The sequence below is a fragment of the Zalophus californianus genome, chromosome 1 (assembly GCF_009762305.2).
Source record: "Zalophus californianus isolate mZalCal1 chromosome 1, mZalCal1.pri.v2, whole genome shotgun sequence".
Taxonomy (NCBI): domain Eukaryota; kingdom Metazoa; phylum Chordata; class Mammalia; order Carnivora; family Otariidae; genus Zalophus; species Zalophus californianus.
This window is the reverse complement of record NC_045595.1, coordinates 161,626,091-161,640,418: the sequence shown is the minus strand read 5'-3', so window position 1 is coordinate 161,640,418 and position 14,328 is coordinate 161,626,091. Positions and strand designations below refer to the sequence as shown.

The 14,328-nt window shown below is 36.6% G+C and overlaps 1 protein-coding gene across 13 annotated transcripts in view; it reads left to right on the top strand.

Moving 5' to 3' along the window:
• Positions 1-14,328, top strand: part of DZIP3 (DAZ interacting zinc finger protein 3) — a 94,910-nt gene that overhangs the window by 68,758 nt on the left and 11,824 nt on the right. For 12 of the 13 annotated variants that reach the window (XM_027583426.1, XM_027583432.1, XM_027583427.2 and 9 more), the window contains 4 exons: positions 6,932-7,000; positions 9,462-9,558; positions 11,055-11,158; positions 12,680-12,767. In XM_027583426.1, the coding sequence (XP_027439227.1) occupies positions 6,932-7,000; positions 9,462-9,558; positions 11,055-11,158; positions 12,680-12,767 (358 nt within the window). The remainder of the gene's footprint in view (positions 1-6,931; positions 7,001-9,461; positions 9,559-11,054; positions 11,159-12,679; positions 12,768-14,328) is intronic. The other variant, XM_027583435.2, reaches the window with a different exon arrangement.

Sequence of the window (14,328 nt, the reverse complement as noted above, 5' to 3'; positions counted from 1 at the left end):
ATCACTAATAAATTAAAGATGACAGAGGATTGAACCAGTGAATTTGAAGACAGATCAAAAGACATTACCTAATCTGAACAGCAGAGAGGAGATAAGACTAGGGAAAAGATTAAAAAAAAAAAAAAAGGGACAGAGTCTCAGTGACCTGTGGGACAATCATAAAAGTTAAAATTCTTACTAGAATCTCAGGAGGAGAGAAGAGAGATGGGGCGGGGTGGTTATTAAAAGAAATGAGGTGAAATACATAAATTTACAAAATCAAGAAGCTGAGTGAATCCCAAATAGTATAAACCCAAAGAAGTCCATTCCAAGTCACATAACTAAACAGAAAGCTAAAGACAAAAAATCTTGAACCAGAGAAAAAGAAAACATGTGGGAACACAAATTCAAATGACATCGAATTTCTCATCTGAGACCATGGAGGCCAGAAGGAATGGCACATTATTTAAGTACTGGAAGAAAAAACCTAAAAGAAAACAACAGAAAACAAGAATCTTGAATCCTATATCCAGCAAAAGTGTCCTTTAGAAAGAAGGAAATAAAGATGAGTCTCAGACAGGAAAAGGATAAGAATCTGTTGCTACCAAAGCTACCGTTAAAGAATGGCTAAAAGAGGAGCGTCTGTCTTCGGCTCAGGCTCTGATCCCAGGGTCCTGGGATCGAGTCCCACATCGGGCTTCCTGGTCAGCGGGAAGCCTGCTTCTCTCTCTCCCCCTCCCCCTGCTTGTGTTCCCTCTCTTGCTGTCTCTCTCTATCAAATAAATAAATAAAATCTTTAAAAGTAGAAAGGCTAAAAGGAAGATCTGTAAACATAAAGGAAATGATAATAGAAGCTTGGAACTTCAGAAAGGAAAGAACATCAGAATGAGTAAAGGGGGGGGTAAATAAGAGTCCATCCTGTTTCTCATTAATTTCTTAAATCATACTTGATGCTTGAATCAAAAATTATAATACCATCTCTTGTGGAGTTTAACATGTAGAGGAAATACAATTATATTTTAAAAGTGTAGAGGGTAAAGGGACCTATGTGAAAGTAGGGAAAATATCAATACCAGTAGACTATACATATTGTAATACCAAGTGCAACCACTAAGAAAGCTAAAGAGAGAGAGATACATTCGAATGCACTATAAGTCAAGATGTAATCCTAAAAAACGTTCAAATAACCCACAAGACTGTAAGAAAAGAAAAACAGGAAACAAAAAAATAATGGCAAACTTAAGTCCTAACATCAATAATTACCTTACATGTAAATGGTTTAAATATATCAATTAAAAGACACTGGCAGAGCAGATTTCAAAAACAAAACTGTAATCCAACAATATGTTATTTACAAGAAACTTCAGTTTCATCAACATAGGTTGAAAATAAAAGGATGGTAAAATGTATACAATGTAAAAACATTAAAAAAGCAGGAATGGTTGTATTAATAACAGATAAAATGGACTTCAGAGCAAAAAAACTACTGGAGACAAAGAGGGACGTTACATAATGATGACAGGATCAATCCACCAAGAAGACATAACAACCTAAAAGTGTATGTACCCAACAACAGAGCCTCAAAATATATGAAGCAAAACCTGATAGAACTATAAGGAGAAATAGAAAAACCTGCAGTTATAGTTGGTAATTTCAGCACTGTATTCTCAGTAATTTATAAAACTACTAGATAGAAAATCAGCAAAGATACAGAATTTCTGCAATCCATCAACCAACAGAATTTAATCAATATTTATAGGACATGTCACCAGATAACAGCAGAATACACATGCTTTCAAGTGGCCATAGGAAACCATGATAGAACATATCCTGGCCCATAAAACCAACAAATTTAAAAGCAATGAAAGCATGCAAAGCATATACTCAGATCAAAATGGAGTCAAACTAGAAATCAATACCAGAAAGATAACAGGAATATCTCCAAACTACACAGCACTTCTAATTAATCCATGGGTCAAAAAAGAGATTTGAAAGGAAATAAAAATGTTGAACTGAATTAACATTAAAATACAATGTATCAAAATTTGTGGGACACAGCTAAAGTAGTTCTTTGAAGATTTATAGCACTAACTGTACACATTTGAAAAGAGTTGAAAAATTCTCAATCTAATCTAAGCTCCCTCCTCAAGAATCCAGAGGAAAAAAAGCAAAATAATCTAAAAGAAGCAGATGGAATTAATAAAGGTTAGAAGTAATGAAATTGCAAACAGAAAAACAATGAAGAAAATCCATAAAACAGAGCTGTTTCTTTGAAAATATCAATAAAATTGACAGACCTCTACCAAAACAAACAAAAAGGAGATACATATACCACCTGATGGTATGAAATGAAATGAAAGAGTGATAACACAGCAGACTCTGCAGATAGAGAATTATGCTGAGTGAAAAAAGTCAATCCCCAAAGCTTATATACCATATGATTTCATTCTTATAACATTCTTGAGATGGCAAAATTTCAAAAATTTTAACATGACAAAATCATAAAAATGGAAAACAGATTAGTGATCCAAGGTTAGGAGGAGGAAATGGGAATAGGAGCAAAATGAGGTATTGTGATAAAACTGGTCAGTGTCTTGACTGTATCATTATCAACATCCTGGTTAATATACTATAGTTCTATAAGACATTAACATTGAGGGAACATGAGCAAAGGGTACATGGGATCTCTCTGTATTATTTCTTATACCTGCATATGAATCTATGATTATCTCAAAAGTTTAATGTTTGTGTGTGTGTGTGTGTGTGTGTTTTGTTTTGTTTTTTTTAAGTAAAGTTAATCCTTCAACATGGGTTTGAACTATGTGGGTCTGCTTATATGTAGATTTTTTGGATAAATATAGTACCATAAATGTATTTTTCTTTTATGATCTTAGTAATATTTTCTTTCACTTCATTGTAAGAATACAGTATATAATACATAAAATAGACAAAACATATATTATTTGACTATATTATCAGTAAGGTTTCTTTCTGGTCAACAGTAAGCTATTAGTAGTTAAGCTTTTGGGGAATCAAAAGTTATATACAGATTTTCATCTGCATTTGCTGGAGGTAGGCATCAGTGTCCCTAACCCCTATGTTGTTCAAGGCCAACTGTACATACAAATAACTGTCAAATGGCGCCATACTTAATAGGGATTTTGTAGGGTAAAAAGAGTACTGATGATTGTTGTGGCAAGGAAGAACTTCGATGAACACAATATTGAACCTTGCCTATGTAGGTTGAGATTGGAAAAAACACAGGGCATTTAGGCTGAGAGGAAACATGAGCAAGCATGGTGTGTGTTCTCATACAGCTTTTAAGCCTTTGTTCAATTCACTTGAACATGTCTCAACAGTATATGATAAAAATGTAAATATTTTTAAATTGTAAAATGTTGATTTCTTTTACTTTATGGTGTTTATTAGGAAGCAGAAAAAAAATTTTTTTTCTTTGGCCTAGTTCAATGTCAGTCCTACAGTAAATGTTCAGTAAATGTTTGCCAATGATAATTGAAGAATTAACAAAGAAGATTTATATAATAGCAACATATTTTGAACAAATTACAATAAGCACTTAATAAATGTAAACTACTGTCAATAAAATTCATATAATAAACTTGGTAGCCAGCCAGAGTAAGCTTGAGAACTTAGATCTTTCAGAAAAGAATGTCTAATCCTATCCTCATGTTATTCAAGAGAAAAATAAGACTAAGGAGTTGTGACTGCCTGAACATATATAGCTGTTTCCTACCCAAGCTGGATGATAAGATTATCCTCTGTTATTTAAGAATCCAGGCCTTCTGAATTCCCCACCGCCTCTTCAGCTCTTTATTTCCCACTCTAAACTATAGCCAGGTAAAATATTAAAGTAATGGAAGCATTCAAAGGAAAGGAGGATGTCAATTTAAAAAGTCTTACTACCTCCTTTTCAAATCTCTCTACATACTCCTGCATACCATAGTAACAAAGCTCGTCTTTCTTCTTTACTTGAGAACATGATCTCTTTTGTGTAGAAACAGACCTGTTTCTTTTCATTGCATTTTCAGTTCAATAAAACATTGATGAACAGACACTTCTCCAAAGAAGATATACAAACGGCTAACAGACACATGAAAAATGTTCATCATCATTAGCCATCAGGGAAATTCAAATCAAAACCACATTGAGATACCACCTTCCATCAGTTAGAATGGCAAAAATTGACAAGGCAAGAAACAACAAATGTTGGAGAGGTTGTGGAGAAAAGGGAACCCTCTTACACTGTTGGTGGGAATGCAAGTTGGTACAGCCACTTTGGAAAACTGTGTGGAAGTGCCTTAAAAAATTAAAAATAGAACAACCCTATGACCCAGGAATTGCACTCTTGGGTATTTACCCCAAAGATACAGATGTAGAGAAAAGAAGGGCCATATGCACCCCAATGTTCATAGCAGCAATATACGCAATAGCCAAACTGTGGAAAGAGCTGAAATGCCCTTCAACAGACAAATGGATAAAGATGTGGTGGTATTTTTTTTTTTTTTTTGGCTCCAAGGTTCACTGGGGTTTATTAAGGAGTGAAGAGGGAGGCCAGGAGTCCCCCAGCCACCCACGTTGCTCCTGGCATGTGAGAATCCCGCCTGGCTTCCTCTGTTTTGGACAGAGGCTGGCCATACAGGCAGAAGCTTTGAGGGGAGTGGGTAGGAGTTGGGAGTTGGGGGGATGTGCCTTCTGGCAGTCTCCCTCAGAGGATGATCTGGTTGGTGAAGCTGCGGCTCAATTCCTTGTGTGGCAGAACAATCAAGTTCAGGATGAGCACCTCAGCAGGGATCTGGACACGGCAGCCTAGGATGGTGATGGCAGGCAGCAGCTTCCCATCCTTGAAGAGGCTCTCACTGTCCATGTGTGCTCGGGGGTCGTTGGGATTGGGGTCATTGGGGGTACCCTGCACACGGGCCCAGTGCCCCACAGTGCTCCCCCAGCCCACAATGGTGTGCAGAACACATGTGTGATCCTGCAGTGTGGCCCCATGGAGGACGATGCTCTCGCGGAGCCGCACACCCTCGCCCACAGTCACCCCCCTCCCCAATGGAGACGTTGGGGCCCAGCACCGCCGACGGGACCACCTTAGCTGTGGGGTGGATGTAAACATTTCCTCGGATTCGTGGACCCCCGGGGGCATGCTTGGCCAGGCGTTCTGGGTGAGTGAGCTGGTACTGGCCCAGGTAGAGGCGGGACGCATAGAGAGCTGAGCCTGCAGACTTGATCTGGCCCCAGATACCATCAGTGAGGTGGACGTAGACCTGGCCCTGCCCGGCCAGGGCGGAGAACACATCCTGCTCCAGGCGGATGGTTCCTGCCCCTGGCCACAGGCCTGAAGAGTCCTCCAGTTGCCCATCCTGCTGGTTTTGCTGGAAGACATCCCGAAGGGGCTTCAGGGCTTCCAGGGAAAAGAGGTAGATGCCACAGTTGATGACGTCACTAACAGAGGTGCTAGGTTTCTCCACATAGTGCAGGACCTCGTGTGTCTGTGGGTTCTCTACAATGCAGCCGTAGTTGAGGGACTGTGGAATACTACTCAGCCATCAAAAAGGATGAATACCCAACTTTTACGTCAACATGGATGGGACTGGAGATGATGCTAAGTGAAATAAGTCAAGCAGAGAAAGTCAATTATCACATGGTTTCACTTATTTGTGGAACATAAGGAATAGCATGGAGGACATTAGGAGAAGGAAGGGAAAAGTGAAGGGGGGGAAATTGGAGGGGGAGATGAACCATGAGAGACTGTGGACTCTGAGAAACAAACTGAGGATTTTAGAGGGGAGGGGGGTGGGGGTATGGGTTAGCCCCATGATGAGTATTAAGGAGGGTACATATTGCATGGAGTACTGGGTGTTATACGAAAACAATGAATCATGGATCACTACATCAAAAACTAATGATGTATGGTGAACCTAACATAACAAAATTTTTTAAAAAATCCGTTTTAAATCTAAAAAAAAAAAAAACACTGTCTCTATAGCTTCTAAGAAGCTTGGAGTAAAGGTGAGTGGGTAATCTCTGAAATCTAATAGTAAGCAATCTAGCCAACATTTAAAGTCATTGTTTTGAGGTTATCATTCCAATAATTTATATTAACTCAAATCCCTGTGTATCCCAAGTGTCTGAACATAACAGAACTTAAAGAGAAATGTGCTTTTGCTGTAAACTTCTTCATGTTATATAGCAAATTAATGGGTCAGTGTAAAAACTTAGTTGTGAGGAGATATATAGCAGCACAAGGAAGGAACATCAGAAATGGTTTGTGAACATATATCAAAGAAAAAGTATTACTTTGCACTTCTCTCAGTAGCTTTTTGCATATTAATTTTTAAACCAATCACAGGTTATGTTTTCTGATTTATATAAAGTTTTTAACCAGTCTTTCCATGATTAGGTCATGTCAGTGACTCCCCAGTTATAATTTACTATTTTAATTAAAATTCTTAATTGCACACAGCCTCATTACTTCTATATTTAATATCTGATTTCTTTCACACCTTAACCCTTTAATAGTTTATATGACTTGATATAATAACTTTGTAAGAAAAGTTTTAAAGTTCTCAATCCTACCACAGGCCTAGGAAATCAGAACATACCATCTGTGTTTTCTTGTGGGTAAAGTACAAAGGACTAAAGACATTTTTCTGAGTCTTTGAACTGGGGATACAAGTTCTCTTTGGCTTCTAATTGATGGGGTTAGAACTTAGTACTTACCTTCTTGGGGAAGTCAGTAAATCAGACATCAGAAAAAAAAAAAAAAAGATAAATTCCAGAAGGACTAGGTATAGGAGACTAATTATTTTCAGGCTCAGTATTTGTGGCCCCAAATGGTCATACTTAGTCCCTCCTCAGCTACAAGGGGAGCTGTTCTGACTGTATTAATGACAAATAATTTCTAATATTTATCACTTTTATCTTTCCTTAGATTACAGCGTCAGAGCCATGCTAAAGATAATGAAATCAAGAATCTTAAAGAGCAACTTTCCATGAAAAGGTACAAACTTAGCTGTTGCTTTGGTTGAGTATACATCTCTAAAACTCTAGGTATATTCATTAAGCATGTTCTGGCCAGGGTAGCCATATAATTTATTATCCAAACTGGGATACTTTTGAGCATGAAATTGAGCATTAATAATTAGACTGGGATAACAGTTACAAACTGGAATTGTCCTAGGCAAATTGGTGGGAGGGTATGTTCACTTTAACTCTGGCCCTAGAAAACTGCTGGGAGAGATTAGATCAGCAAAGTTATGGTCCCACAACAAGCTAGGCAGGGACCATAGCTTATGTGTTCTTATCTCTTTGCCCTAATCAGTACTGCTAAGTGTGACTGATTTATGAAATTGGCTGAGTTTTATTCTGATTCACATATTTTTGCCTGTCGGTAATTTTTTAATAACTTTTTTTGAGATCTAATTCATATAGCATAAAACTCAGTGTGTTAAATTATACAAATCATTGGCTTTTAGGATATTCACAGAGGTATACAACCATCACCTCTGTCTGATTCCAGAACATTTTTATCACCCTAAAGAAATCCTGGTTCCATTAGAAGGCATTCCTCATTCTCCCCTCCCCTAGCTTCTGGCAATTATTGATTTATTATTTGTCCCAGTGGATTTGCTTATTCCAGACATTTCATATAAATGTAATCATATAAGTACCCTCTTGTGATTAACTTCTTACTATACTATATGTCCATATTGTAGCATATCTCAGTATGCATTCCTTTTTGTAGGTAAATAATATTCCATTGTATAAATACACCACAATTTATCTTTTCATCAGTTGATGGACATTTGATTTGTTTCCATTTTTTCACTATTATGAATAATGCTATTATGAACATTTGTAAGCATATTTTTGTATGAGCATAAAGTTTTCGGTTCTCTTGAGTATATACCTAAGAGTGGGATTGCTGAGACATGCAGTAAACTCTGTTTAACTTTTTGAGGAACTACCAAACTTTTCCAAGTGACTGCGCATCTTACAGTCCCACCAGCAATGGAGGTGGGTTCTGATTTCTCCACATCCTCACAAATACTTGTTGGATTACCTGTCTTTATTTTATCCATTGTAGTGGATGTGAAATAGTAGATCATTGTGGTTTTGATTTGCATTTTCCTAATGATCTATTATGTTGAACATCTTTTTGAGTACTTACTGGCTATTTGTGTATCTCCTTGGAGAAATGTCTATTCAAATCCTTTGGCCATTTTTTAAATTGGGTTCTTTGTCTTCTGTTGAGTTTTCAGAGTTCTATGCATGTGGATACAAGTCCTTTATCAGATACATGATTTGCAAATATTATCTTCCGTTCTGTGGGTTGTCTTTTTACTTTCTTGATGATATCCTTTAAAGCACAGAAGTTTTTAATTTTGATGGAGTCTAATTTATTTTTTTCTCTTGTTCTCATAAGCAATTATGCAACAGTATTCAATGGCATAATAAGTCCTCTTGGTTGAATTAATATATGTCCTTGAATATTTTTTTCCCTCAAGACACTCTGGCCATAGTGGTATTAATAATATATTGTTTTATCAAACTTCTCATCAATGTTTGTCAAGTATGCAAGCATCCAAGTGTTTCTAAGAAAACATTGAGGATAGCTTTTGTACAAGTCCCTATTACAATATTATATTTCCAATCAGTTGTTTCCTTTAAAGACATAATTTGGTTTGTATGCCCTGAAATTTGGGCCTCAGGTGTAGGAAGCTGAAATGGGATAGGAAAAAGAAAGACCTGATAGGTAACCTTTCTCTATAATGTCCTTCATAAATACTGTCCTTATCATCTCCCGCTCTCCTTTTTAAGCTGTAGGATTTGTTTTCATTCTAAGGTATTGAATGTGAGCTGAGATACTGAGATAACCAGTGCAACATTTTAATGCAGTAATTTAGCTTTAATGCAGTGAGGGCAGGGATGATAAAAACCTTTGTAGTTGCTCTTTTGGGGATACAGAAAGGCTTGTAGAAACTTTATGAGAAATTTGATGGTAATAGCTAACATTTGTTTAATACTTAATATGTACTAAACACAAAATGCTTTTATGTATATTATCTGAATGTGTTTTCGCAGCAGCTCTTTGAGGTCAGTAATACAGTGTTCTCCATTTTCACATGTAAAGAAACTGAGGTATAGAAAAGTTAAGGAACTTGCCCAAGGTTTCACATTTATTAAGTTTCAGAACTCAGATTCATCCTCAGACAACTTTATTTCAAAGCCAAGTTTTAAATCCTAGCCCTTACGTTGACAACTTTAAAACTATACTCTTGGTAGTAAAGGATAATAGTAAGGGTTAAGTAATGTCTTCTCTTGTTTTTATATGCTGTAAACTTTTACAAGAAATCATTTCTTACTCACTGAATAGCTTGAATCTTTCTCCCTCCTGAATAAGGTGGAAAAGTCTGTCCTTGCTGCAATGTTGCTGACTCTTTAATGATCATATATTCCAGATCTCAGTGGGAAATGGAGAAGCATAATCTGGAAAGCACAATTAAAACATACTTAAGCAAACTGAATGCAGAAACTAGCAGAGCTTTAACAGCTGAGGTAAAAAAAAAGAGAGAGAGAAATGGGGTTGGGGAGGGAAGTTTTGCTTGTGTACTAGTATACTAAAGAATTGAAAAAAGACTGTTCTAAATGAACAGAAATAAGTCATCTTAGGACCAGCCAGAAGAACATAGCTTCAACTCTTGTGCTTTTTTGACTCATTGGAATTTTGTACATGATTACTTCAATGTTGATGATCTTATGTTGTTTTTCCCCAAATGACTTCAGGAAATTGGTCTGCTTCAGTATGTATAGCAAATACATACATTTTGGGAAAATTCTCATGAAGCCAGGTCACTAAGCCAAAATTCTAAGAATAACATTTTACTGCTGGAGATAACATCTCCTTTCTTTGTTACTTCCTACATAGATCTTCCCAAAGCACATACACATCATACACTACAATTTCAAAAACCAACTTACTTTCTAGATCCCCAGAATATCATCCAGTTTCTTCTAAGCTAACTTAGAACACCACAGCTAGGGTCTCTTCCAAAAGATACATGATTATCTTTATGTATGTAATTTTTACTTATAGATAACCAAACTTGATATACAGTAAGATTCAAATTTTTAGAGAGCTTACTAACATTAAAAGGATTATATAAACCTTCCCACATCTATCATGGGTAAGCTGTATTCTTGAGCAGAATGCTTGGGAATCCAGAGGTCAACAATCAAGGAATGATACGTGAACCAGAAATCCCTGGAGATTAGTAAAATGCAAGCTATAACTGAAAAACAAAACCCTCAGATTACGTTAAGAGCTCAAGTTTGTATATTTTGTGTCTCACTACTTTATACTTCCACTATTAATTTTAGAAACACTTAATGCTGTCCAAGAATGTACTCTCTTTTCAGCAAATATTGAGTGATTAGTGAGAAAAAACAGGCCAAGTGAGCATGCAACAGTAATGGTGCAGAATAAATTCCTGCTATGGGGAGACAGACTCGATGACCTCCCAAGGCCCATTTGGGTGGTCCTCCTGGCGTGGTCTGATTATTTTCTTATCCCTTCATCAATTAAAAAAAAAAAGCAAATAGCAGGACTTCTGGGAGTGTTCTTAAACTTTACTGAATATTAGAGTTACCTGAGAACTTTTAAAAATTCCACTACTCAGGCAGGACTTGGTATCAATTAAATTAGAATCTCTGGGACCAGGGCATCTTTCTTTTTTTCTTTTTTGTTTTTGTTTTTGTTTTAATTTTTTTATTGTTATCAGGGCATCTTTCTTTTAAAGAGTCTGAGATGATACCAGGGTATGTTCAAGTTTGAAAACTAATGTTCTGGAATGTTTACTAACCCAATAACCATTGAGTAAAAAAGAATTGTAGAATTAATCAGAGTTTTTATAATGTACTGTGGCTGGTCAGGAAGTTCAGATGCTGGAAGAGATTGAAAAATAGCTTCAACTTTCCTTGAAATGATTGAGAAAAGGATGTGTTCATTTTCAAGGGCATCTTCAACTTCTTTGTCTTTCTCTCAAAATCTGTAGGTGTATTTCTTACAGTGTCGTAGAGATTTTGGTTTGCTTCATCTAGAGCAGACTGAAAAGGAATGCCTCAGTCAGCTTGCCAGGGTGACTCACATGGCGGCAAGGTACCATTTCCCTCTTCCTTAATGCGTCTTCATCTCAGAGATACAAATGGCTTTAAGGCTGAACAGAATCTGTTTTACATGTATGACATCAGAGTCTTTGAAGTGAACAAACCCTTATTTTTTTTAAACCTCCAAAATCCTTTAGTCACTTTGCTGCTTTTACTTGGTTGCTTCTGCAGAAGCACTGAAGTCTACTGGGAGTACAGTAATAGCTGCGTACAGATTTTTCCCTTTCTCTGTAGTGAAGTAGATAAAAAACCTCAGAAACATGCATGAAGCCCGGATATTTACAAAACAGGGTGGATTCTAGTGGAAAACCTTTTTCTAATTAATTTCTCTTCTAATGCTTGATTTTTAAATACAAAAGGGAAAAATCAATATTAACACCTAAAATCACATGGTAAAGGCAGTTTCTTGCTGTGTTATAATAAATGAATGATTTTCAAATATCAGGCAGGTTGCATGAGATTATCCTTAAATTTATAATTTTATACCTTCATACTGAATTAATTAGAATTTCTGGGACCAAGGCATCATTATTTTTTAATGATTATCATTTTAATGATCATCATTATTCTTCAATTCTAAAGAATCAGAATCTCTGATGTTTAGCAAGATTCCCAGGATATACTGATGTGCATTCAGGTCCGGGAAGCACTGTTGTAAGTGATCAGTCTATCTTTGCTTGCTAGAGGGAGAAGGGGCACTATAAACTAAAATATTATCAAGCCTCTTTGTATAAGATGATCTCAGTGATAACTTGTTCTGCTCTTTTAAAGCTGGTGTGCTGGGTGATACTGGGGTGGGGATGTTATAACGGGGCCTTTTGAAAGGCCTCATGAAATCTCTCTTCTAGAGATGGCAGACCTTAAACACCTCAAAGCTGTTCCTACTTAAGTCATTTGGTGGGCATGTTTGGCAGAGCTGCTGTATTGGTGCAATTTAGGCACTGCATAGAGGCAACAATCTAATTGATCCTCGCAGAAGAGGTACTTCTTTCTGATTTGCCCTCCCATAAGGAATATCTTTTTCTAATTTGCAGAAGAGCTGATAGGCCAGGCACAGCCCTGTGATGTCAGGGTTATGGTGAAGATAGTCCAAAACCTGCTTCCAAGAGGAGTCAGCATCTTTGAGAATGCTCCTGCATTGGATGGCTAGGGCACTTTCTCTGTTTGACCCTCTCTGCCTCCTTACTTCAGTGGAGGGATTCCTGTGTAAAGGTTTTATATGTCCTAAAAAAAATACTATCAGGATAGAAGAACACTTGATGTTCTGGAAGCAGAAGTTATATTTGCTCTTGAAAAAAGACACCTTATATGTTCCCAGTCTTTGTTTTATTTTTAATAACAAACCCTTCCATACAACTTTGTGCCCATTTGAGGTAATTGTTGGTGATGGAGGTAATTTTGTTGTTGTTTTATGTTATTTACATATATGCTAAAGAATATAATGGAAATTTTTGGAGACTGTGTGGTATATAAAAAGAAAGAACTTTCTCTTGTGTCTCCTTTTCTACACCAGCAATCTGGAATCACTTCAATTAAAGGCTGCAGTAGAGAGTTGGAATGCCATCGTAACAGATGTTAGAAACAAGATTGCATTCCTCAGGGTAAGTGGTGAAGTATCTCTGGAGTAAATTGACTGAATGTTGTAGGTGGTATATACTTAAAGAAAACATCTAACAACAATTACTGGAGAAATTTAGGGAAGAACCTCTTTTTTTCAGTTACTAAAGTTTATGCCTTTTTAAGGTTTGAGATCGATTATTTCCATGCTTCACACCTAATTTTCCAAATTCCAAAGCTGATGCTGCTCCAGTCAAAAATAAGTCTTGTAACTTGGTCTGAGTAATTATGTATTTATAAAATTAAAGGGAAGATCAAGCAGACCTGTATTAGTTTTCAGTCTTAAACTTTTATGTAACTTTTTCAGAATGCAAAATAATAAATTATTCATTATTGGTTTAATAAAATTAGGACTATGCTTATGGGAATCTAAAGAGGTAACCCATTAAATATTTATAATTTCTTCATTTGGCTTTAGGATATTTTTGTATTTATATCTTAAAGTAAATATATAGGGGCACCCAGGTGGCTCAGTCAGTTAAGCATCTGCCTTCGGCTCAGGTCATGATCTCAGGGTCCTGGGATCGAGCCCCACCCATATCGGGCTTCCTGCTCAGCGGGGAGCCTGCTTTTCTCTCTCCCTCTCCCTCTGCCTCTTCCCCCTGCTCATGTGCATGCTCTCTCTCTCTCTCTCTCTCTCAAATAAATAAATAATAAAATCTTTTTTAAAAAAAGTATATAATGTTCATTGTTTTGTGATTTCACAACACTGCTACTAAAATAATGACATTTAATCGTGACCACTGCCTCAAAGCGTTACCTTCTTTTCTAGCTTTTCCACTGGTGGCCTTGACTGTTTCTCTCCCAGACTCTTTCTTATTCAGTCTTTAGTGATGCTTAGCATTTATGGTGGGTTTATTCAGAGTTCTGGCCTGCCCCTTGTTCTCCGTCCTTGTTTTCTTTCAAGGACATGTCTTCTGTGGGGAGTTTCTAAATGTTTTGTTTCTTAAGCATTTCTTTTTCAGTCTCTTTGGGTTGTTTACAAAACAGTACTGTAAAGTAAAATGGGGACAGTGCCAAAAAATGTTGAAAGCATGTTGTTAAGTTTCAGTGATTGGAATCATACTTTCGGCAAAATCCAAGAGAATAAAACAAAGGTATATGTGGTACTGGAGAAAGCTAGAGGTATAACTTTGAAATAAACAAAATGTGGGTATTTAGTGAGTATTCCCTAAAATTTTCCCACCAGTGAACATTTGCAAGTAGCGCAACTCTTCATTACAAATACTTTTTTCCTGTATTTATCAGCCCGTATATTACTTATAGCTTCTTGAATCTTTAGATGCTGTTCATTTTATATGATTGGTTCCCATTTGGGGGCTGAAAATTATGGAAATACTGAGGAATTATCACAAGGTCTGTGAATTATGTCTATTTGTATCTTGCCAATGAACAGATACTTCTATAGATACAACTGTTTACGTTTGAGGATAGTGTGTTACAGAATTATTTTTATGTCAAAAACTGTTATGTTATTCCTGACATAATAAGTTGAGAATAACTGTTCTATTATTAAAAACTACAGCAAGTGTTCCCATATGCTAT